The 26,118-nt window shown below is 36.3% G+C and overlaps 2 protein-coding genes across 2 annotated transcripts in view; one reads left to right on the top strand and one right to left on the bottom strand.

Annotated features, from left to right (window-relative positions):
* ABCB27 (transporter associated with antigen processing protein 2) overlaps positions 1-26,118 on the top strand; it is a 142,459-nt gene that overhangs the window by 88,255 nt on the left and 28,086 nt on the right. Inside the window, exons 9-12 of the mRNA XM_089807477.1 lie at positions 7,401-7,511; positions 7,664-7,808; positions 7,991-8,123; positions 8,331-8,409. Coding sequence (XP_089663603.1) covers positions 7,401-7,511; positions 7,664-7,808; positions 7,991-8,123; positions 8,331-8,409 — 468 coding nt within the window. The remainder of the gene's footprint in view (positions 1-7,400; positions 7,512-7,663; positions 7,809-7,990; positions 8,124-8,330; positions 8,410-26,118) is intronic.
* LOC149534262 (uncharacterized) lies at positions 17,745-18,851 on the bottom strand. The gene is made up of 3 exons (XM_089803373.1): positions 18,691-18,851; positions 18,253-18,576; positions 17,745-17,904 (listed from the first exon to the last, which is right to left on the bottom strand). The coding sequence occupies exons 1-3, from the start codon at positions 18,693-18,695 to the stop codon at positions 17,745-17,747; spliced, it is 489 nt and encodes a 162-aa protein (XP_089659499.1). The 5' UTR covers positions 18,696-18,851.

The raw sequence follows: 26,118 nt of genomic DNA, 5'->3' as shown, positions 1-26,118 counted from the left end.
TCCAACCAATGGAGAATCATGAAAGACTCGCAGTATAATCCGTTTGAAACCTGATCCTGGGATCAAATAAATGCTCCCCTTGTAAATAATCAGCTCTTTTGCAACGGTATAATTGCTGTCTTGTATGCTACTGTCAACAATATTGGCTACCGACAAATCCTTGACCTACTCTGCAATGATCAATTGTCTCCAATCCTTGACAATCTTTGTAATCATATACAAATGGGATCTCCTTGAGAGGGCATCAGCTACTACATTTTGTGTACCCTTAATGTAGGAGATAATAAAATCATAGGACTATAACTTGCTGACCCACTTCTGCTACACCTCATTAAGATCTCATTATTTGAGTAAATGCTTCAGGCTATTTTTATTTGTTTTGATGCGGGATTTGCTACCAAGTATTGCCTTAATTTGGCCAACGCATGCATAATGGCCAACATCTCCTTGTTATACACATTAAATGATCTCTTTGGACCCCTGAGCTTCTTGCTCTCAAATGCAGTGGGATGGAGATCCTTTGAAATAATGACACCAATGCTCTTAGCCAAGGCATCACAATGCAACTCAAATTGCTTCATAAAGTTTGGCAATGGTAACACTGGGCATGGTATCATAATCTGCTTGAAATTCTTAAAGCACTCATGTGATTGAGCAGTCCACTCAAATGCACCCTAATGGGTTAGATTAGTAAGGGGAGCTACATGTCGAGAGAAACCTATCACAAATCTGCGGTAGAATACACACAACCCAATGAAACCTATAAGTTGTGTTAGATTCTCTAGTGTAGGCCAATCTAGTATAGCATGAACCTTAGTAGGGTCCATGTGAATCCCCTTTGTCCTGATGTTGTGCCCAAGATAAAGCAACTCAGTCATGCCTAATGCACATTTGGACTCCTTGTCTACAAGGAAACTGTATTAAGAACATCCAATATTCTATGTAGGTGTGCTACATGATCATCCCAAGTCTTACTATGAACAAGTGTATCATCAAAAAAGCAAGAACGAAGCTCAGCAACTGGCTATGGTAGACCCAATTCATAGTAGACTAGAAAGTCATTGGGGCATTAGTCAAGCCAAAGGGCATGACTAGAAACTCAAAGTGGCCACAACGATACCTCAATGCTGTCTTCTCCACATCCTGCTCTGTAACTCTAATACAATGATATCATAATCTCAAATCGATTTTGGAGAAGTAACATTCCCCATGCAGCTCATCAGTCCCTGTAATAGGATACCGGTTCTTATTAGTTTTCCTGTTCAACATCTAGTAATCTATGCATATATGAGTGTCCCATCCTTTTTCTTTACCAATACAACAGATGAAGCAAAAGGAGACTTACCCTAATATGTCCCATAGCCAGGAATTCCTGTATGGTCTTCTCTATCTCATCCTTTAGCCACTTAGGGTGCCAATAAGGAGTAATCACAACAAGCTTAGTGCCCTACTCTAGCTCAATAATGTGCTCTATCCCTCTATCAGGTGGCCTTCTAGGTGGCATGTCACTAAATACCTTGGAGTGTTTAGTTCTAAGCTGGAAAATATTTGGATGGTAAGCTGTTTTTTCTGTCCCATATAATTTAGGCAACATTCTACACTCTACTTCCCAATCAACTGTATCATGTTGTACTAGTTGGTGCATATGCCTAAAAGAAATCACCTTCAAATTACTATTTGTAATGGCCTTCAGGATGTGTGTTTTGCCATCCTTAATGAATCTCATTTCCATCTTTTTGGTGTTGATATAAATGTCCTCAATGGTATCCAACCAACTTATGCCAAGTACTACATCAGTGTTGCCCATGTCTACCACATAAAAATCTGCCTTAAAAAATAATTTTTTAGCTTCACAGGAAGCTCAAAAATCATCTTGTTACACCTAAGAGTGTAACCATCAGCCATCTATACTCTAAGTCCCTCAAACTCCTCTTTCATAATCCCTCTCTTGGAAACCAAACACAAATCTATAAAATTGTGAGTAGCACCTCTATCAAAAAGAGCAATAACATGCTGCACTACCAAGAGTCTATGCATCCTGAAAGCCTGTTCCTTTATCATGTTAGAAAGATATACCACCTTGAGGTTAGAATCATCAATCACTTCATCACCATCACCAGAAGCCTCGTGTGTCTCATACTTATGATCAACTGGCTTTCCAAAAAAATCAGAACTCTCATCAGCATCATCATAAAACCACTCTATCATCTTATTTTTACCCTTAGGCTTCAAAGGGTAATCACGTTTTTCATCAAAGGGCCCTCTACAATAGAAACATAGTCTCCATAGATCATTGGAGTCTCCTGGTCTAAAGGGGCTGCCATAGGACACTTAGAATCGGCTTTGTCATCTTTCTCAGGGGCTGCCTTGTCATATGATGAAGTAGTAGGTTTAGAAGCAAACTTGCTTTGCCGAGTAGACGATTAAAAATTCCTTTCTTTTTTCATGGCCTCTTGCAAGATAGGTGGATCCAAGGACTTAACCCACCCTCTGAGAGGGTCAACAAATCCCTCTATGAATAGCTTGATTCGTCCCCTCTCTAAAATATCTTATACCATCACAGATAGCCATTGAAAGTCACTGATAAAGGCCACAAGGCTTCCTGTCTGTCTCAACTGTGCTAGCTCTCTAAAGTAAGTCTCAAGGTCCTTCCTCTCCAACCTCTCTACCAACCTGTCAAAAAACTCATCATAGGAAACTATTTGATTGTGATGCAGCGAAACTAGTCCATGGTACCACCAGTCATGAGCTACCTAATCCAAATGTAACACATCAAAGCGGATGACATCCTTAGCTTATGTATCCAAGCTCGTGTTGTAACTTTGTCATTGCCATCAAAGTGGGTCAAGGTCCTCTTTCTGGCTACCTCTCAGATCAGTCTGTCTAGGCCTTTGTCTCTCAGGTGCAAGCCTACCTCTAGTGCGCTCTTGCTTTTGTGTCAAAAATCTATCAAATTTCAAATTTTGCTTGATGGCCTGCAGAAGAGTATCTTGCTCAACATAGTGTGCAACAACATCATCAACAAATGGCGTGACCTCAGTCTTAGTACTAGCCACGTCAACTTCCGGTCTCAAAAAAGTAGGCTGTTGCGGCCTATCATAAACACCTATATGCTCAGTCCTGTCAATCTTGTCCTCGGCTCTATACTTGTGGGAACTGACCGACATACTCATAGTACCTCTCTCTCTCTCTCTCTCCCCCCCTCTCTCTCTCTACTCTGACCACTAGGGAGTGCAATGCACTGCAAAGTATTAGACAATTGTTGCGCACATCGGCAACATAGTGCTGACCATGTGCAAGGTCTCTCGGTGTCTCCTTGGCCTCCCTGTCAATATCAAAACCAATAGCAACATCCGTGTAACCTGTACCGCCAGAACCACCAACGCCCCTGTCACCTATGCTGCTAATTGTATCTTAGGTTCTCCATGACCAAGTGGAGAAGTACGACCTCTATGGGTGTGATGAATACTAGGTATGAATCTTTCTACCATGCTAAACCCAAATTCCCTGCACACTGGTAGGAAACTGCTTTGATACCACTGTAATAGCCCTATTGGCTCACTTTGTAACTGTGCTAGAGAATTATTTGATTTGTGATAGATTTTTGCTTTTGTGGATTTTTTGAATATTTATAGTATTTTTTTTGTATTTTTAGAGTATATATAAGACGCTTTACGAATAACATGAAATGAAACAATTGATAATGGTTGTCAACATAGAATTTCATTTGCAATTTAAATGGAGGCAATTATTAAAATTAATACTCAAGACAAGAAATGAATTTATGGAACCTGGATGTGTCAAGGCGTTGGATATTTATTGCAGTAGACACCAACTCCAAATATGGCAGCCAATGGTATAGACGTTGCCAGCAGATGCAATGTTGCTGCCTTAGGAAATCCAAGTGCAGCTTTGTTAAGGAAATTGCTGCTCCTCACAAACCCCACAATACTTCTCAAAACTGGCGACCTAAGGGGAATGTTCTCTTGCAGACTGTAATGCCTAATTGCAGCTTATGATTACCTTCAAAGAAACATTAATTTTGGATAGAAATGAAGGTAAAACAATGGTGTCCCAACCAGTACTGATGCAGAAAATAATATGAACAATTTGGTATACTTCAGCACCAAATTGACAAACCAATAATGCAGAAATAATCATTAAAACCAGAGCACAATTCACTTTATCTTTCAATTGCTCAAAGTGCAAAAGGATGGAGGAGTCAATCCTCTCAAACCCTAATGTTGAAAACCTTCAAGAAAACTCCAAATTCATAAAAAGGCAAAGGCAATAGGAATGGGTCGATTTCCAAGAGAAGACCTCTTCATAATAACAAAATGAATCGTATCTTCTTCCTCACACTTCTCATTAAAGAGGCTTCACACTTTGAAATTAGTACAATGTAACCATAAAGTTATTCATGGAAGAATCTAGAGCCATCCTCTCTCCTTGTGTCTGAGGCTGAACGTCACTAAAATGCTCATCATGCTCATCCTCATAATCCTCCAAAAATGGAAATGCAACTGAAGATTGTTTAACTCCTCTCAATGGTTAGATGTGAGCTACAAAGTGGCACAAACAATCAACTGATATATGAGAGCCAACCGATTTGCCAATCTACCTCCTAAAACCCCAATTCTGTTCTCTGAAGCCTTCTTTCTATATTGTTTGTGTTTGCAAGAGATAGAATGGCCTTTTTAGGTCTTAGACATGCAATACATACTGAAAAAAGAAATGAAAAATCATTAAAAATTTGTTTTTTTGTACTTTTTACATGTTGGCTGACACAGAGTCAGATCAGTTGTACTCGACCAGTCTGAAAGTCCCAGGACTCGACCGAGTCAGAGGCAAGAGTCCCCTAGCCTTTGGGAGGCAACCTCGCCTCGGGACTCGCAGAGCCCTGTAACTATGCTTCTTCCTCACACATTTCATTTAAGAGGCTTCAAGTAGACACTTCCAAATTAGAACAATGTAACCATAAAGTTATTCATTTAAGATAAATTTAATAAATAACTTACAATATGAACTTCATTAATTTACCGAATCAATCACTGAAGAAGCCAATCACCAGGTGTTTCAATTGCATTGCTAAAAATAGTAACTAGACCAGAACTGACTTACTATAAATAGAAAGTCACTCAACTGAGACCCTTGTAACACACTGTCAGCTCATGGGGGTCATGATGATGAACTAACATTGTGAAGCACTAGAACCTTCTAAATTGGGGACATTACTAATTTTAGGAAAAATGGAAGATGCAGCAGCCATACAAATTCAACATCAGGAAGAGCACCCCCATTGTTGCGAGCATATCAAGTCAAATAAAAACCATACCTATTGTTGCAAGTACAACAATACAAATCAGGAGCAGTACTACACTGCTGTAAGCGGAACCATACCTATTTGCATATTCATAATGACGTATCAGACACAGCAACACATCGCTAGAGGTGATATCATTATACATATTTTCATATTTATATCAATATATCAGGAGCTGCGGATCATGCCTTGCTATAAGTGACAGGAATAAATATTTGTGGCATGCTTAAGATTGTCACAACAGAGACAGCTACCTATCAACATAGCATACTTTCCATCATCATATTAGAGAAGGCTAATATCATTTAGCAGAAAACCTATATTGGATTTCAAGACCATCCTTGTATAATTGTTCAGTCATGTCAGATATAGCGAAGACAATCTTAACATTGTGTATATTGCACTAAGTGCAAATATAGTGATCAAATAATCTGGCATATATCTAATTGATGAATCAGAGATTGAAGTGATATTGATATTAATTATATAATATAAGTGCAATCATCTATGAGCAATTTTTTTTTCCTTGAGTCTCTTGCATCTTGGTGATGGATCATGTAGTGTGATCTGAAACGTTGATGGTAAACAACTGTTACACAATTGAACCCAGAAAAGAGAAATCATTGATATGGTTGAGGAAATCTGATAATGCTATGGTGTCATAGACAATTATTCTTTCTTAAATTAATATTATTTTAGTGTGGTTGAGACTTTGAGGAAAGAAGTCTCTTGCAATTGATCTTTGCAAGTTAATTGTCCCTCATTTATAACATCTAACAAAAAGGGACATTATGTATCAGACAAGCATTCATACAGATTGGAAGTGTTTTCGGACCGAAACAAGTTCATCTTTGCATAGTTATAAATCCATAACAGACAGCGCAGGCAATAGTGATCAACTAATTAGTAGTATATCACCATTTCACATGAAGAATATCAGAGAAAGGATCGGGTTTTGATCAGATCGAGTCATTTGCATAATCGTACAGTGTTATCAGGAACATCATTATCCTTATTTTACAACTTCATAGATCAGTTAAGGATCATTCTATCTCACTCATATCAAAAAATCATATCCACATGTACATTGAAAACATATGTTGGATTGATATGTTGATATCGATATAGTCTCTTAATCTGCATAGTCCAAGATTCATATAGAGAGGATAAGTATTAATCAGAATTCATCTTATATATCAGATTACATCACATTCATTGAACAAAGAAATCATCATCATTCTACAAGTCTGTTGTCTAAAATTAAGTCAATTAACTTTATATTTGCAAAGATTGATAGAAAGAAGTCACTCACACTTGAACTTATAAGTAAACAGTTCCAAAATTTTAAGAGATTAAATAAGGGACATTACACATTAGCCCGTCCAACCAAACTCACCCAACAGCTGCTAAATTTGTCATAAATGTACACCCAACTAGTGGATTAAAGGCTTTCATCTTCAATCCAGTCCGAACTCAGAGGGTCGGTGTCCACTAGTTTAAGCCTTCAACAGTTTTTGTCCTTGAAAGCTCCAATTAAAAAATTGAAGTCATGAAATAATATTTCAGATACAAAAATTGAGGGCATTAGGCTTTTTGCCTTTGTAGGCATTACATTGGGCACTTTATTTAAAGTACTTCCCCATAAAAATTGTCAAGTAATTTAATACTAATTAATTACATGATAAAGGGTATTTTATTCTGGGTGCACAATTAAAGGAATAGCTGGGCTCAAAAAGGAGACTTTTGACTCCTTAGGAAAGAGACCTGCCAATTGCGTGTGAAATATGAACATGGATTTTTGAATTTTAACAGAACATTAAAGTTATGGCAGTGTTAAGATTGATTTCAAATGTCAGCACATGACTAGTGATTTATATTTTTTTAAATACGAAATGAACTAATGTATGACTTTTCTCAAATGCAACCTGCCATAAACAAATATAAAACGGGCTTAACATTATTTTCTTAATATGAGTGATTCTTAAATAATTATTATACATTTCCTATATCCTAATTTGTATTGCAACTATGGTCGTAAGAAGATTATGCTATAACCAGTTTTATATGTGTCCTGCAGGAATCATTTGGTGCAGTACGTACAGTAAGATCATTTGCACAGGAAGAATATGAAAGCTCGCGATATGGAGAAAAAGTAAATGAGACTTTGAAGCTTGGTCTTAAGCAAGCTGTAAGTTTACAAGATGCTAAGCATATTGGTTTTGCATAAGTGACTTTATGAAAACAAAATGATGTCTTATCAGTTTGTAGAACACATTAGGAATTAATGGTAAACGAGGCATTCATAATTTTAGCTTTATTATTGTTCTTTTCTATGAGCAGATGGTGATTGGGTTTTTTGCTGGAGGAATGAATGCAGCATCAACTCTGTCTGTCGTCACTGTTGTTATCTATGGTGCTTACTTGACCATATATGGGTCCATGACAACTGGAGATCTAACCTCTTTCATACTTTACAGTCTGACAGGTCATTTCTATTTTCTTGAAAATGATCAAATCCTTTAATAATTCAAGTACACTATAAAATTTGGGTTTAGATACTGTTTATAGATTGAGATTTTTTTTCCCCACACAACACCTAGATTGATGTATCAGTTGATACTAGTTTGTATTTCTGACTTTTTAATGTTTTTCTTGTCTTGTGTTCAGTGGGTTCATCCGTGTCTTCTTTATCAGGACTGTATACAACAGCTATGAAAGCTGCCGGAGCAAGTCGGCGAGTCTTTCAGCTATTAGATCGCATTTCAAGCATGCCAAAATCAGGAAACAAATGTCCTTTACAGTAAGAGTTGGAGCTCAAGATCTATGTGGTCTATAATGTTTTTCTCATAGTAGTGACCAAATTTAAGTTTGTATTTAATTTTCTAAATTATTAGTTACTGTGCAAAGTTATAGTAGTAATACATATATGAATGTAGTATCTAAATACATATTACTAGACAAGTATACCAGTTTGATGGAAAGATAATCTTGATGCTGAATGTGACAGTGACCATGATGAGGGAGAGGTTGAACTAAAGGATGTTTGGTTTGCCTATCCTTCACGTCCCAACAATATGGTTCTCCAGGTATTTATTAGATTTGCTGTGTTTGAATTTTTATTATGTGGAGAAACACTTTGTATCACTTGCAATATAACACAAATATATGGTTTGTGAAAGATGAAATTATTTAAAGTCTAACCTGATTAAATGTTATTTCCTACCCTGTACATGTTCAAAATGGGTTGAGTGATTGGGTCTCTAAAATAGTGTTGGAAGAAAAGGACCTAGGGTATGGAGTGATCAGGATTCAGTTCTAATGTCTCTCAGCTGTCTGAGCATAAGACATCAGGGATACAGCAAGTGGTCAGCTCTAAAATCGGTAGAAGTGCAAATGACAATAGAGTTTTAAAAGTGTATTTGTTGAAATATGATAGCTATGGTAAGATATTTGAATGATAATTTATAGGCATGTATATATATCAGTATACATTGTGTATACTGATATGTATACATACATATTATATTGCTTGAAATTTTTTATCATTCACATACCAGACCATAACATCATAATAGTTCCTAGTATATTGACAAATCTGTACTTGCAGATTATAAATTACTGACTCTGATTATTTTATGTTCCTCTTAATGATAGATTGAATGCAGGAATCGAATCAGATCAAGTCTGATTGTATCATCTTCATGATCAGCGATCTCATATATAAACTTGGCTAAGAACAAAGTCATTACAAATCCCGTTTAGTGATTGGGTTTCATCTTGATAATGAAATGGTGCATTCAATGGGGCATGCCATGAGTGGATATGCCTCCATCATGTGGAGACATGTCCACTCATGGACATGTCCCATCAGTTCAATATATATATTTGATCCAATCTGCCTAGAAGATTATAGAAATCAATAAATGCTCTGTCTATTGGAGATTGGGTACTACCAATATCAAATTCTGATTGCAAAATAGTATTCAGTATTTTTCAATATTGAACTAGCATCACATACACATTTGACATAGATCAACATTATCAATATTCGGATTGCAATCTGCAAATAAGAAACCAGAGATTAGTAACAATCAAATTCTGAAAATTGAAAAGACATTCATAATTCTAATCTGAAATAAATTTGTCATTCATTTACAGTGTTAACAATGTTGCATTCTACTAGTGTTCTCTAGATTTCAGTGTGTATATCTTTCCATCACCGTAACATATCTGGATGAAGATACATTTTTAACGTAACAGTAAAGAAATATGGAGGACAAAATGTCATACAATATTTAGAGATGATTATATTGAGGTGAATTATGATTTAAAGAGAAAACTGGTGGAAAGCCCAATGGCCCAAATAATATGGATACTGTGAATGAAAATTCCAAACATCAAAAAGTAGTGTTGGTGCTCAAAGGTGTAAGTCACTGAATCCTGAAAACTAGGTTGTTCTGAGTGTTGGGAGTGTCAAACTTAGAGAAACAAATCTCTTACTTATGATCAGGCAGAAAAACAATGAACCAATTGTTCAACTTGGTAATCCCTTCTTCATTTTGGGCTCAGCTGAACCCAAGAGGGCCTTCCCTAGAGGATTAGTCACGACTCAAAATAAACAAGCTCAAAATGCTTGCAGTATCTTTCACTAGACCAAAGACTAATAACCTATGCCATATAACTCAAAGGACCTTTCAGTAGCTTTCACAACACATAAAACCTCTGATTAAGTTGATAAGCACATCATTGCACAACTAGAAGATGTGGGTATTCAAAAAATGATTCCTAGAGTGAAGAACTATAATTGCTCACTAAAGATGCTTTCTTGGTTGTTTTGCTAACTCATTAGATACATACAAACAAATTTCCTATTCTTGGGAGAAATGTTTTACTATACGAACAAGCAAATTGGCATATATAGAATTTAGTTTGGTTGTCCAATTGCTCATGGGAATTTGACTGAGAAATGGAGATGGCATGCCAAGTGGTTGCAATTTCATTGAGTCCACGAGATGAATGATTAGAAACAATATAAACTAAGGTGAGACATAGGATTGCATAAGATTATGATATGCATCTATTGTCATGTTTTGAAGGCGAACTCGGCCTGAAGGTGATCTCGCCCCAAGGAAATATTGACCCGAAGGGGATTGGGATTTCGTTCGAAGGGATCTTTGTCCGGAGGCAATCTTGGCCTGAAGGGAATCTCTGTTCGGAGGCAATATTGATTTGAAGACAATCTCAGCTCGAAGGGGATCTTGACCTGAAGGCAATGACTTCTCGAAGGGAATCTCAGCCCGAAGGCAAAGACTTTTCGAAGGGGATTTCGGCCTGAAGGCAAAGACTTCACGAAGGGGATCTCGACCCAAAGGCAATGACGTCCCGAAGGGGATCTCAACTTGAAGGCAATGACTTCCCAAAGGGAATCTTGACCCGAAGGCAATTGCTTTGATATTATTGTAATGTTCCGCTTTTGGAGGGCACTTTGTTGGCGTACGGTTTGATGAGTATGTCATATAGTCTTGATGTTTAGCGCACGTTAGTCGAAGATGACCTCTGACTGTCCGTTGGTAGGGATACAACGGGGGTAAGGTCATACAGTGATAGGTCTGGAGAATGCAGGTGTCATGTCCCCATTTTAAGATTTAATTATAATAATATTAAATAATTAATGATAATAATAATTAAATAACTAATGATAATAAAATCATATTCAAGTATAGAAATAAGAAACAAAAATTAAATATATAATATATTATCAATAAAATAATATTTAAAATAATTATATAATAATAAATTTACAATGAATAAATAAAATTAAATACAAGAGAATATTATAAAAAGTATGTTATCTTTTTAAATAAGATTTAATAATAAATGATAATAAATATAAAAGATAAGTAAATAAAAAATATAATATAAATTAACTAAATCTAATAAAAAGTCAAGAGATGTAATAAAAAGATGTGACTCTTTTAAATTAAGGTATAAAATGGAGGAGAGTTCATTTTAAAGAGGAAGGAAGAGGAGAAGAAGAGAAGAATTAAAGAAGGATTATTAGAAGAGGAATGAGAAGAAAACAAGTGACTTCTTTTCAAATATTTTCAATGATGAAAGGATGTGATTCTATGAAAGGGTTGTAATTATGAATGGTTGTGACTCTTCAAAAATATTTTAACTATGAAGAGTTGTGACTTTTCAAAAGGATTCTGATAATGAAAGGATGTGACTTTTTTGATAGAATTGTGATTATGAAGTGTTGTAACTCTTTGGTAGTATTGTGATTATGAAGTGTTGTGACTTTTCAAAGGACTTTGATTATGAAGTGTTACGACTTTTCCAAAGGATTGTGATTATGAAGGGTTGTGACTTTTCAAAAGGATTATGATTATGAAGGTTTGCAACTCTTTGAAAAGGACACAGATGATAAATAAAATATGGGAGGATAAAAAAACAATTATGCTTTAAGAGAGTTGAACTACATCAAAGTAGAGAAAGTAAAGAAACTAAACTAATATATATTGAAGGTTGGGAATTGAAGTAATATATATTCTATGAAGGATTATAAAATGAAAAACTAAAGGGAACCAAAGGCGTGTTCATTGGATATTTTCATTTCATAAATAAATATGAGTCATTTGGTAGATAAAATTATCAAGATCAAGGATTGAGATGAGAAATTTATAGTTCTCATAGAGATCAAGTAAGAACTTGGTAGAGGGCATTCATTAGAATGTCGAGTTTCCTTTAAGAGAACTCAAAGATTAAAGGACATTTTTGATTCAATGTCGGGATTCCAAATGGGAACCAAGAGAGAGATTTGTAGAGAATCTCTTAGAGACAATATATATTGTAGTGGTTAAACATATGCATATGTCAGAGATAAGAGATTTGGTTAGAGGCGGGATCTCTACCAAGTGTTGTTATTAGAGATCCCAAAGAGGCCTAAAGAAGACAATCTTTATATGATAATTACCTAATTGAGACACAATTCTCACTAGAGGGTTAGGTGGTTTGAGAAGGATCTCTACCGAAGAATTTTTAAAGGTTAGTATGGGTAGTATTTAAATTGATTTGTTGGAGCTGATTATTCTCCAGTTTATTACTGAGGTATAGTAGACTAAGCTGAGTTTAGCATTTGATTGGCCTCCCTTCTGTATTTTCTATTGCTAGGAGGACATTATTGGCGCTGCGAGTTAATAGCAATTTAATTCGCAATTAAGGAGTCTCCATTCTGAGTTTTAAATACTTGAATCTTTGGTCTTTGAGAGTTGGCTTTGTTTGCATGACTGGGTGTTTATATATTAGTGTGGAGCCTGTTCGATTCTGCATATTTGGGAGTCTATGGTCACAGAGTTTGGCAGCAAGGAATTATTGTTACAGCATACCCTTGCCTTGGCATTGACATTTTGGGAGGAGTTTATGATACTGCTGTTGTTATTTGTCCACATTATCTCTGGGCATTTGAACCAGTTTGTAGACACTGCTAGCATAAGATTTTGGCACCCAATATACTAGTCGGCATTATCAGTGGTCTGCAAATTCTGTTCCCAATGAATGCACAGTTCCTCTACCATTGGATGTTAGATTCTTCAGAATTTTGGGTGTTTACATGACTGCTATTGAAGGCAGCCCATTCACTGTTTGGCATCATTGTGGGACTGCTGTTACATTCTAAACAGAAACTCATTTCAATTCTGAGGTCTGACATTTAATTAAACTTCTTCTTAGCAACAGTTAATACAATAGGAGAAATGACAAATTGTATACCACAACACAATTTGCCAAGCAATCTCAGAATTGAATCTACATTACTTCAGTTGTAGATCCCAAACCCTTATACTTCAGCAAGGGCACAAAATTTCAGAACTTCAAAAGTGTCACAAAGACAACAAAGAAAGATAATATAATCAAATAATTGGATGCTTTTCTCATCAAATGTCCTCATATTTATAATCTGCAAATGGCACTAGTTTCCCAAAAGAACTCCACTTAAGAAGCTTCCTCTACACAACATTAAAATATAATAAAGTGTCATTAATATAATTTATTAATTGCTTTTGGCTCCAAAAATGATCTTTTCCACCATAACTTAATATTTTCGCATGCAAGGCCATTGTTTCTTGTTCTCAAGATTTAAAGCTTTTTGTCCCGGTTTGAACAAGCTATGATACTAAGGCGACCGACTAACAATATTAACAAAAATAACAACCTACGCGTATTGAGATGAATAATAATAATAATTCACCTGTCTTGCGAAAACAACTAAAGAAGCATCAAAATCGAAATATGACAACACCAAAGTGATCTTGATAATTAAAGACGATGAATGAACCTGACAGGGTGACTTGCTATAAATAGATGCTCTCTCAAAGATTCTTGGAGCCCAAATTGGAAGCCCAAAATAAAACTGAGAGCATTACCCAACTCCTCTAACTCAACTGAGCTCATCATAACCAACAATTTGACTTACTATAAATAGTAAGTCCCTCGAGTGGAGCCAAAACACAAAATAAGTTGTTGAAAAATGTATAACCCCACAACTGAGACCCTCAAATCCTACTGTCAGCTCGCGAGGGTCGCGATGGTGAACTGACCAAGCCAACTATAGGAACTTGCTAAAAATGGGGACATTACAGTCATTCCTCCCTAAGATTGCTTGCCCCCTAAGCAATCCTGAAACAAAATGAACATCACAATCCACCTACATCTCAAAGGTAGAACTGTGTACTATCCCTGTTCTGTACAAGCAACTCCTGTGGTACCAACACCCAAATAACAGGCATTAACATCATAATCATCTGAAAACTGATCCTAGGCGCTGATGAAGGCAACAACTCATTGGAACTCAACCCAATTGAAATACAAACTCTATCCACACCTGAGTCCCCATCAAATTGATACTGACACCCAATTGCATTTTGGAGATGGTAACAACCATAGGTACCTGAAACACTACCACCAACTCCAACCTTTGCCAAATTGTCTTGGGTGTGTAGATACTACAAGGGGTCTAACTTGCAACTTTCAAGCCCATCTGCAAAAGATGGTGCTAACCCATCCCATAATGGATGGTATGGAATTGGAGCTAATCAGCATTGACGTGAAACCAAGTCCTCTACATGTGGGTCAAAAGAAAAGTGCCGATAAAAACTCCCAATCTCTGTCAAGGGCTCATCATCATCAAACTGAGAATCAAAAGATGGCTCCAATCTCTGACTTAGAACTATTGGTTAGGCAGGATCTTGGGCAACCCTCTCAGCAAAGCCATCCACAAAATCCCTATTGGGAAGCATTGTAGCCAAGGTCTCTACAATCTTCCCAACCAATCGTCGTATAACATGAGAGCCTCAAATTAGAGTACCCTCAGATACCCTGTATGAATCCTCTCGCAAACCTGAGCTCTCAAGAAAATACTCCATGAATGACTTAGTACAGTAGAAATTATATGTGGAAGCATCAACTTGCTCCCTGCAGTCCACAGCTGATCCCTTTGTGTTATAATCCCATAATGACATATAACTAATGGAAATATCAATATTATTTTTTATATAAACATATGTATTCATTTCATTATTTTCCATCATTATAATGTTGGTCAATTGTATTAACATAATAATATAATTATTATGTTGAATTAATATATAAAATAGGAAATATTAGTAAATGTTAATATCGGATAAATGAATGTATTATATTTTAAATAATCATATTTATGATGGTATGGATATGCTAATCATAATATAGTAATATTTAATAATAAATGACTGTCATATGTAACATATGGATAATGTACATACAAATCTTGTTTTTTTATCATTTATATATTGATTATCTATAGTCAATCATATTGAATTATTATCAATACTTAATAATAGAAAATACTTATAAATACTTATAATAATAATATTAGATTACCTTTGATAAAAATCCATATTTGAAATATGGGAAAATATAATTATCATATTATATAAATAATAACATGCTTAGTAATAACTAATGAGTCACGTGTTGAGTAGTCACAACTCGTGACCATAGTATTGACATATTAATAAGGGTTTGTTTAAATGAATAGAAAAAAAGGAAGAACGGGTGTGAAGGACAAGGGCAAGGCAGGTGTGAAGGACAAGGCAAGGTGTAACAAACCCATCCATTGCATACCAGACACACCTAGTCAAAGTACCGTCAAGACAAGAGGTACAACAGTGGGTATCCAATCGCAGAGAGAAGGAATCAATTCACATATAAAGGAAGATTCATTGTACATTGTGCTAATTGACAAGCCTAAATAGGAGACCAAATCCTCCAGTCAACAGGATGGTAACATTCTCTCCACATACACTTTAAAGGGGGTAACACTGTTACCATTATTGATCCCGCATACAACAAGGAGGATACGTAAAACAGGAACATACCAAGTCAACAGGCCCTGATAATATTAAAGACAAGGTTCCATAAAGGTAAGGGTAAGTATATGAGTTATATTATGTCGGGACCAATTTATTTGCAATTAAGAAATATATGACTTATATAATGAAATCAATCAATTAAATAATAGATTTCTTTATTTTGAAATGAATAATAGGTACCAATTCTATTATATATGTGACATTGAATGATTATATATATATGTATATATATAATGAAAACAATAATCAAAATTATTAAATAAGAATAAGAACAACATCTTGATCCAAACCTATGTTTGGTGGAGGGCATTCATTCTGAATGTCATAATGTGATCTGAACTATGTTTGGTGGAGGACATTCAATTTGAATGTCATAATACGATCCAAACTATGTTTGGCATAGGGCATTCATTTTGAATGCCATAATACGATCCAAGGTATGCTTGGTGGAGAACGATCCAAGTTCAACTTGGTGGAGGACATCTCGCATAGATGTCATTATATGATCCAAGTTGTCTTGGTGGAGGGCATTCTAAGATGAATGTGTAACATATGGTTTTTCTTAACAAAAACAGAGATAGTTTATAAAGAGATTTTTCCCAACATTCATCGAATAGATAACTGTATTCCTTTTCATATGACATTAACTATTTTAACTATCAATGATAACTAACATTCATCGAATAGATAATTGTATTCCTTTTCATATGACATTAACTATTTTAACTATCAATGATAACTGAAACAACCATGTTCAACTAAGATAACCATATCAATGAACAACTGAAATAACTAATTTAATAATTAACTGAAAATAACTGTATCCATGATCAACTGAAATAACTAGATTAATAATTAACTGAAAATAACTGTATTCATGATCAATTGAAATAACTAGATTAACAATTAACTGAAAATAACTGTATCCATAATCAATTGAAATAACTAGATTTATGATTAACTGAAAATAACTGTATCCATGATCAACTAAAATAAATAGATTAACGATTAACTATCTTTTCTATATGCAAGTAAGTAAATGCTTATCATGGAAAGAAGAAAGAAACATACAAGTATCATCTGGTGGGTCTTTAGTTGGTTGTGCAAACCTTGGCTTTTCGTAAGAGGAGAAGCATTGATTTAGGCTTAACCTCCCAACCTTGGACCATACTTATCCCCACACAGTCTATTGAATTAAAAAGGCCCTCCCTACCTCGAGATCGAGCTTGGGATATTCTTAGTCTAGCCACTCGAGCATTCTGGTGTTTAAAATGTTCGTACAGTTATGGACGGACATGTTTGCATAACTGGCACCATTGACATCAAGTGATCAATAGATAACAAACATGCCTTTAAACTACCTTGTCCAAGGTTTTCTGATGGGTTCAACAATTCAATCACCACTGCTCGATTTGACAAGAAGAAACATTATTAGGGACGAGCATGAGCTATTAAGTATATTTAATTAGATTTAATCTATGTTCCCCCAAGTTTTCGGTATGGGGACGGCGGGACGGGTTTTTGGGACGGCAAATTTTTTTGGCAATTTTGGGGACGGGGGGACGGGGACGGCTATATATATATAGGAAAATTTTAAAATATAGTATATACATTGAAATTTGTAAATATACATGTCATTCATATGAAACTAAGCACAAAGCATGTCATTTAAACATTATAGAACCATAACATACAACATTTGAATGCCATCTATGAAATAATATCCGATTTTAGTATTTTAGTATCCAATTCTCAAAATGCATATCAATACAATATCAGAGAACACTGAACAATGAACATTAAGTTATTAACCATTGTCAATATCATAAGACTCATAATGATAAGTATGATAAATCATAAATCTGAAAATCAAAATCAAAATATGCCCAAAGCTATAGGCTGCCATAATGTAATAAGTATCATATAATCAATGTATCATCATCATGTTCATGTTCAACATAAAAAGCAAAACATAGAAAATGAAGCAGACTGTTGCTCCTATTCTGCCTCTACTAATCCATGGCATCAAAATCAGAATCCTCCTCACTGTCATTTTCCACAGGAAGCGTAGTCTCATCTAATGGAACCCCAACCAGTCCTGGTGCTATGTCATCCTCATCTATCTGGGCCACATGCTCAGGCTCAACATCCCATCGCAAAGCTGGTGTCTGCCTATACTCTGGAGTTTGGCAATCGGCAAGTCGAAGAGCATGATGCACTGTCACTAGCTTCTCCGCTCTTTTAGAGGTAAGTCTATTCCTCTTGATAGAGTGGATATATGAATATGTGGACCAGTTCCTCTCTGCAGCTGAAGAACTAGCAACTTGTGAAAGGAGGCGACCGGCAAGTATCTTTAACTTAGGAGTATCTCTCCCATGCCAAGTCCACCATCCAATAGGATCCTTTTGTGCCAAAACAACTCTATCCAACCTTGCTAGTGGCTTACCCAAGTTTGGGCCACGAAGGTTGGTGAAGTCAAGGAACTGTGCACGAAGAGTAGAGGCATCTTGAGCTGAATACATCTTATCAATTGCTTTTGTGAAGCCATCCAAAACCTTAGGATCATCACATGGGAGGCCCCTTCCACCCAACTGTGCATACCATTTGGGATTTAGAGCAAGTGCTGCCATATGAAGCGGGGTATTCATTATGTTCCACCTCCGCGTCACAATAGGCCTAATATGCTCCTCATAAAAGCCCAATGTAGGATCCTTTGCTGCAACAATTCTCTTCATCTTACCCAACATACTGTCAATAGTCTCATAGATCTCTCCTAAACTAGGAGCATCAGTATCAGCATATCTAATGACATCAACAATGGGTGCTATGACAGAGCAAATGTATCTGCAAGATCAAAATGCCAACAAAAAAAAAAAATCAGAATTAGAATTTTAAGATTATTAGTAGGAAAATCAGCAAGCAAAAGACTAATAGTAAATTTAAAAACCAACAACTTACTTCATTGTGGACCACCAACTCTCATCAAGGATCCTTTGCCTCACCGCTTTTCCTTCAGTGGACTTAGAATGAGACCATCATCCCCACTCTGGATTCACCACCATCAATTGAAGGGCCTCATACACCTCAATCATCCTCTCCATCAAGATGAAATATGTGCAATACCTATAGCAACAATTAAAAATTAAAAATTAAAACTTAAACATTAATGATTAAAATTTAAAACAAAAAGCATCACATGTAAGTAAACTTATAAATAATTTTTTAAAATAACTTAAAGTTAAAACAAACTAAAAGTAAACTATAATTATAATTGACATACCTTGTCTCAGCTGATTTGAGGAACTCCTTCTTAGAGAAGGACCTGAATAGAGCAAGTGAAGTGTGGTGGTTGCAAATAAACATTTGCACTTCTCTAGCTTCTAGCACCACTTGCTTCACCCATTCAATCTTCCCTATGTCTTTCAATACATTGTTCAAGGAATAAACACAACAAGGGGTCCAAAATATGTGCCTATAAGCACCCTCTATCATCAAACCTGCTGATTTGCACACAGGTGCAGAATTTGTGATAACCTGTACAACATTAGAGGGCCCGATCTCCTCTATGGCATCTCGCAAAATGGTGAACTGAAAATCTGCATCCTTCTTCTTTCCTGAGCAATCTATGGCTCTCAAAAAATAAGAGCCAGCAGGGGATGTGACAATGATATTGATGAGTGGCCGATGTCTAACATTGGTCCACCCATCCATCACAATAGAGCAGCCTGTCCTAACCCAAGTGCGTCTCATATCCTCAAATAATAAAGCAACCTTTGAGTACTCTTCATTTGGGATAGTGGTTCGTAGCTTATGCTCATCGGGGGGCACAAATGAGGAATTCATGCTCATAATATCTTTCACCATTTGTTTATAATAAGTGGAATGGACTGCATTATATGGGATACCATTAGCAACAAAGAATCTACCAATGGATGCCTCACACTTCTCCTTTCCCTGTGCATTAAACATACTTTCCACCGAGCCCTTCTCACTACTACTTATCTTTCTCTTCCCTCTAGACCCACTAGGGCTGCCACTAGTACCAATGGCGGATGAAATATGCCTAGATGATTGTGAGGGAATAGATGGTGATGTCACTATCAAATTTTGCCCCTCCATTTCAGCCTCTAAGTGCAATCTTTGACATTTTAATTTTTGTTCATCGGTTAGGTTAGGACAAGCTTTGACTCCTTGACATGTAACACCTAAAAAATGTGACTTCACTCTTGTATAGCTGCCCCTAAAATCATCAAGACAAACATGACAATCCCACACCCTAGTCCCTCCCGAATTCTTTTTATCTTTTGGCCTAGGTGTGACATATTGGAGAAGAGGTTTTTTCCTATTGAAAGGACCCTTTGCAAAATTCTTCATAATGTCGGAAGGGCATTTAAACAAATCAGCTTTAGGAGTGGGTTTTTGCCTAGTGTCACTACTAACAACATCAATCTCTACATTTTCTTCTTCACTACTACTACTTGCACTCCCACTGCTGCTCATTGTGTTTAAATATGCAATTGAATAGATATATGAGCTGAAACAATGAAAAAAAAAAAAAAATCAGATTTTGCAAGCTACAAATTTATTTAAAAAATGATAGATGAAAGCACAAAGAGTTTTATACTTACTTGGTGGACAAAATAGAAGATCAAACCCTTGGTCAAGCTCTTGGAAGCAAAACTATTACCTCCTCTACTTGCAAAATGAAAACTTCAGCCGGCTGCAACATAAAATGAAAACCAAAGAATGGTTAAAACAATTTAAATGTGTTGAGTTATATACATTTTAGGGTTTTTGGAGGAGTGGGGCCCACTAGCCGACCAAAAAAGGCACAACAAATGTTTTTTTTTTTAATGTTTTGCGCTTGCAAAAAAGGGGGACGGCCGGCCGTACCCGGTACGGTCGGGGGACGGCTAGACGTCCCCTTTTCGTACTGGGGACGGCTGGCTGTCCCCCTTTTGACCCCCCCACGTCCCCAAGTTTCGGGGACGTCCCCTGCAAAAAAAGAGAATTTGGGGATGGCTGGGGGACGTCCCATACTCGTCCCCCCATCCCCGTCCCCGAAACGGGGGGTTTTAGGCCGGGTATGCGCCCCCGGGGAACATAGGATTTAATGTATGAAGTCTGATTTCAGTTTCTTTATCCTTGCAGATTCTATCTCACCTCTTCACCTTTTCCATGGCTAAACAATTGGTGAGTCCTAGGTGTTCGGAATATTAGAGCAAACGACTCTTATTGATTCATGAAGATTATATACTTCCAACATTTCACAATCTATGATTTACATGATTATATTCTTTATAAGAATAATTGCAGAAATAACTATCATCCGATTCCAATGTCTATTGGCAAAAATAACTTATGATTCCATGTTATAGACACTTTACTATGCTTATTACTCCCTAGAGTTATTTAGTTGTGAATGAGGATAATCTACAACTTGTAGCTATAGAAATCGAAATGTTAAAACATTGAAATAATATTAATTGGAAATGATTATCACATGACCTGAGATAAATCCAGAACTGTCTGGAGTCTTGCTAAATGATTGGTAATCAGCTCTTCTTGAGTTGCTTGTAGACATAACCACAGTGTATAAATAATTACTTAAATCCTCAGTAATGAAAGAACATATACGACTGACTGTAATAGAATGGCATTGCTATGAAATGAAAAAGGTCTTCAAATGGTCTTGCATAAATTCAATGGATTTATAATAGAGTATTGGTTGTGGAGGAAGCCAAAATAAGCAAGGAAAAATGCGGTAATAAAAGGAAAACAGAAATGTGTGCTCTTGCGTCTTTTGTCTCTCTCGACTCATGATATAAAAAGGTTTTAATAAGACTCTTTGGCTTCTGTAACTTAATGAATATTTGTCAATTAAAAACGCCAAGTGTTCAATTGGTTTCGAACAAGGAAAAGAATAAAAGATGGAAAAAGAGTTGGAAGGTTATAATTTGAAAATTATTATGATTTATATTTATATACGTATATGTAAATATATTGGTGAGGTGGCATCATTTTATTATAAGAAAATAATATGATGGTGTCACTTTATTTTTATATCTGTGTACGTACATAGATATATATTATAATAATATGGTGAAAGATCATTTAAAATCCTTTGAGGTATGTATTATATTTTAATTAAATTCTTTTATGTTTCTTAAATTATTTATTTAATAGCTCATGCGGGTCTTATAGATGTATCTTGAGTTCAAGTCGTTAGGTCCTTACCAAAGAAGTTTAAGGTCATACCTGTCAATCCTGTTGACTGGACTAAGCAAGTATCCTATTCCGTTGATCCTGTTTAGCAATGCTTCCCCCCTTCATCTTATCCTGCAATCACTCATGAAGCACTTTCACCATAATAACAGTTCCATAATAATTTTCATATAAGCATTTAAAAGACTATAAATTATTAACCATAATTCCAAATTCAAGCAACTGCTAAACATCATAAAACAAATAATGGTTAATGACCATCTTCATTTACAGTTAATACAATGGATATAAATAACTAACTACTTCACTTGATAATGAAAGGAAAACCCGTTAAATCCAACGGCTATAAGCGAATTTAAAATTAGGTCAAAATTTGGGATGTAACAGAATGTCATATATAATTTGGTCTATGCTGGTGGAGAACATTTATGGCATACAATAATGAATTATTCTTTAAGGATATGGAAACATTGGCTAGATTTATTGTAAATTCCTATGGTATGTATATTCTAGTTTCTATACATCAAGTTTGTTATCTTATTTCTATATGAAATAAAATAATATACTTTATATAAAGGTGTAGAATTATGTTTATTGAATACATAAAATGGAGATTTAAATCATAATATATTTATTGAATATATATGTTATATATATATTTGTATCTGTGACATAATTTTTACAAAATAAATAATTAATATAATGTTATAAATCATAATAGATATTTAAAATATTGAATGTATATAATATTTGTGGTCCAAGTAATACTCGGTGGAGAACATTCCTTAGGAATGTCATGGCACGATCTAAGCATATTTGGTGGAGGACTTTTATTGTGAATGTCATGATACGATCCAAGTATATCTTGGTGGAGGGCATTTGTTGTGAATGTCATAGTACGATCCAAGAACATCTTGTCAGAGGGAATTATTTGTGAATTTCTTGGTACGGTCCAAGTACATCTTGGTGGAGGGCATTCCTTTTTAATGTCACATCTTGGTGGAGGGCATTTGTTATGAATGTCATGGTACGATCCAAGCACATCTTGGTGGAGGGCATTTGTTATGAATGTCATGGTACGATCCAAGCACATCTTGGTGGAGGGTATTCATTGTGAATGTCATGGAGTGATCCAAGTACACTTGTTGGAGGGAATTATGTATGAATGTTATAATATGATCCAAGCATTCTTGGTGGAGGGCATTCTTTTTTAATGTCACATCTTGGTGGAGGTCATTTGTTATGAATGTCATGGTACAATCCAAGCACATCTTGGTGGAGGGCATTTGTTATGAATGTCATGGTACGATCCAAGCACAGCTTGGTGGAGGGCATTCATTGTGAATGTCATGGAGTGATCCAAGTACACTTGGAGGGAATTATGTATGAATGTTATTATATGATCCAAGCATTCTTGGTAGAGGGTGTTCTATATAAATGTTGTAACACGATCTGAGCAATGCTTGGTGGAGAACATTCATTACAAATGTTAATTGTTTCAAACTCAAAAATTAGGTTTGATGAATGTTCATCATAAGCACATCTCCACATACAATAAGGATAGAATATTTAAATTAAATTTATTATTATTATTCCTATTATTATTGTATCACTTTAACTCTAATGGGGGGACATTATAGTAGGAAGTCTATGGCGGTTTTAGGAGACCGTACGGTGAAGGCCAAGGGCAAGAAGTCGTACGATGGAAATGAGAGTGATAGTAGTAGTTTTATGGTGGCCATGTCAATGAAGAGCATGCCGAAGAGGAATGGAGATGTGTAGGCAACGCGAAGAGTGAAATAACAATAAGAAGTACTAACCAATAATGATAACACCAATCATGAAATTAGCACTGAATGAAAAATTAATACTTGCATATATCAGATAGTTTTCGTTCCAATCACGAAATATAATTGCATACAAAGATGGTGCTCCCGATGTGTCAGATCCAAAGCAAAGTAATACACAGACAAAATATGGTGAGGGTTGAATCACACCGACATTGGAGAATGCCAAGTAGGAAAGATCTTTCACTTCCGAAGTGGCAAACAATAGGAAACTCCAACAGGAATTTGCAGTACAAAGAAATAATCCAAATCGCATAACAACTACTACCTACATGCCATGCTTAAATACCCTTCGGAGGAACTCCAAAGGTTTACAAAGATAGCCAATGGCAACACTAAATCAATCGGAACCACAAATACAAATATTATTAACTTGGGCCCCATATTAATTAATTAAAATAACTAATTAAAGGTCCCTTTATTATATTATTTAAATTCTAGGACCAATCAATTAATTAATTAAACTAAATTATTACATTAAAATTTAAGGACATGACAAATCCTCACTTACCAAAGATTGTTTGCCCTCAAGCAATCCGTCATCAGACGAAACGCCAACAGCTCCAGGGTCTCAAATCAAATGCGCAGGCAAGACAAGTGAAATGACATCAATCCTCCACAGCACCACATGGTCGTCGAACTTTTGTTGCTCCACTCTGATATAAATATTGTCGTGTCCTAAGTCACCAGGATCCCAAACCAAACACGCGGGCGAAGTGAGTGAATTGCCATCAAACCTCCCTTGCACCACACTATCGTTAAGCATTCATTGCACCACTCTGATATAAACATTGTCGTAGCCTTCAGTAGGATCTCAGGGACATAAATTGATGAAATCTTTCACGTCATTATGTTCAAAAATCTTTTTGGGTATGGTCATGCACATAGATGTTGATGCTAGCACAAACTTAGCCATTGACACAATCCCAACAACCACTATCATATTCTTGATGGATGAAACCTTGACGAAGAGAGCTACAGTGGTGAGAATGTCGACGAAGGGGGTCTTGACCATGAGTACTTTGACGACAGGAGCTTCGGTGAAGGGTGTCACGATGATGGGAGCCTCAACGAAGAGTACCTCAGTGAAGGGAAACTTGACGGAGAGTATCTCAGCGAAGGGAACCGCGATCATGAGTACCTTAGCAAAGGGAGCCTTGGCAGAGCAAACCTTGATGGAGAGGACCTTGGCTGCAAACAAAAGTTTAGCTGTAGATAAAACTCAGTGGCACACAGAACCTTGGTTGAAGCCTCGATGATGGATAGAGCTTCAATAGCGAGCAATGTTTCAATGGCGACAAACGTAGCTACTACGATGAACATAGCCATAAGATGGACACAATGATGACAAAGACGGCCATGACGATGTCAACAGACACAACTACGATGACGGACACAAAGTTGACGTTGGTGACAAACACAACGATGCTAACAAATGCAACGACGATGAGGGACATAATGATGGACTCAGCACTAGACATGGTGGTGGTGACGACAACAGACACAATGATGATGACAGATATGGTGACAATGAAAAAAACGAACAAATGATAGTGACAGACACGAACTTGACAATTGACATAGACTCGGTGTGGCTGATGGACACGACGACAATGATGGACACGACGATGAGCTCAACAACAGACACAATGACAATAGACATGGTGACCGTGACAACAACAGACACAATGATGTTGACAAACACAGTGATGGGCATGGTGATGGTGATGAAAATAGACACAACTATGATGACAGACACGGTGACGGTTATGACAAAAAACACGACTATGGTGATGGATACAACTACAATGATGGACATACAACCTCGGTGATGAACATGACCATGATGATGGACATAGCTTCAGTGACGGACACACAACCTCAACAACAAACATGACCTTAGTGACGAACACAGCCTCAGGGACACGAACACAACCTCAATGAAAGATTGAGCCTCACCAACTGATATAGCTTCTATGATGGATAAAACCTCAACAATTGATAGATATTCCTTGATAGATAGTGCCTCGACAATAGGCACAACCTCAGGCACAACTTCGGTGATGGGCACAACTTGATTTGTCCATGTCTTCACAAGATCCATGCAAGCAACATCTTCATTTTTTTGGTGTTCTTCCCATTTTGATGTAGTAGAAAGATTTAGCAAATCCTCCTTGTGCAGCCCTATAATCATGCCTTCATTCTCCTTACGTAATTCATCAAACTTATCGTTGTCATCTATTTTCTCCCATTTGTGCAAATGAGATATTAGTTTTTCTTCACAATTCTTAAAAACATTATTTACCAATCTATA

Source organism: Cupressus sempervirens, chromosome 10 (assembly GCF_028749045.1).
Source record: "Cupressus sempervirens isolate cs-2001-9-10 chromosome 10, ASM2874904v1, whole genome shotgun sequence".
In the NCBI taxonomy this organism is placed as follows: domain Eukaryota; kingdom Viridiplantae; phylum Streptophyta; class Pinopsida; order Cupressales; family Cupressaceae; genus Cupressus; species Cupressus sempervirens.
This window is presented reverse-complemented; position numbering and strand designations above follow the sequence as displayed.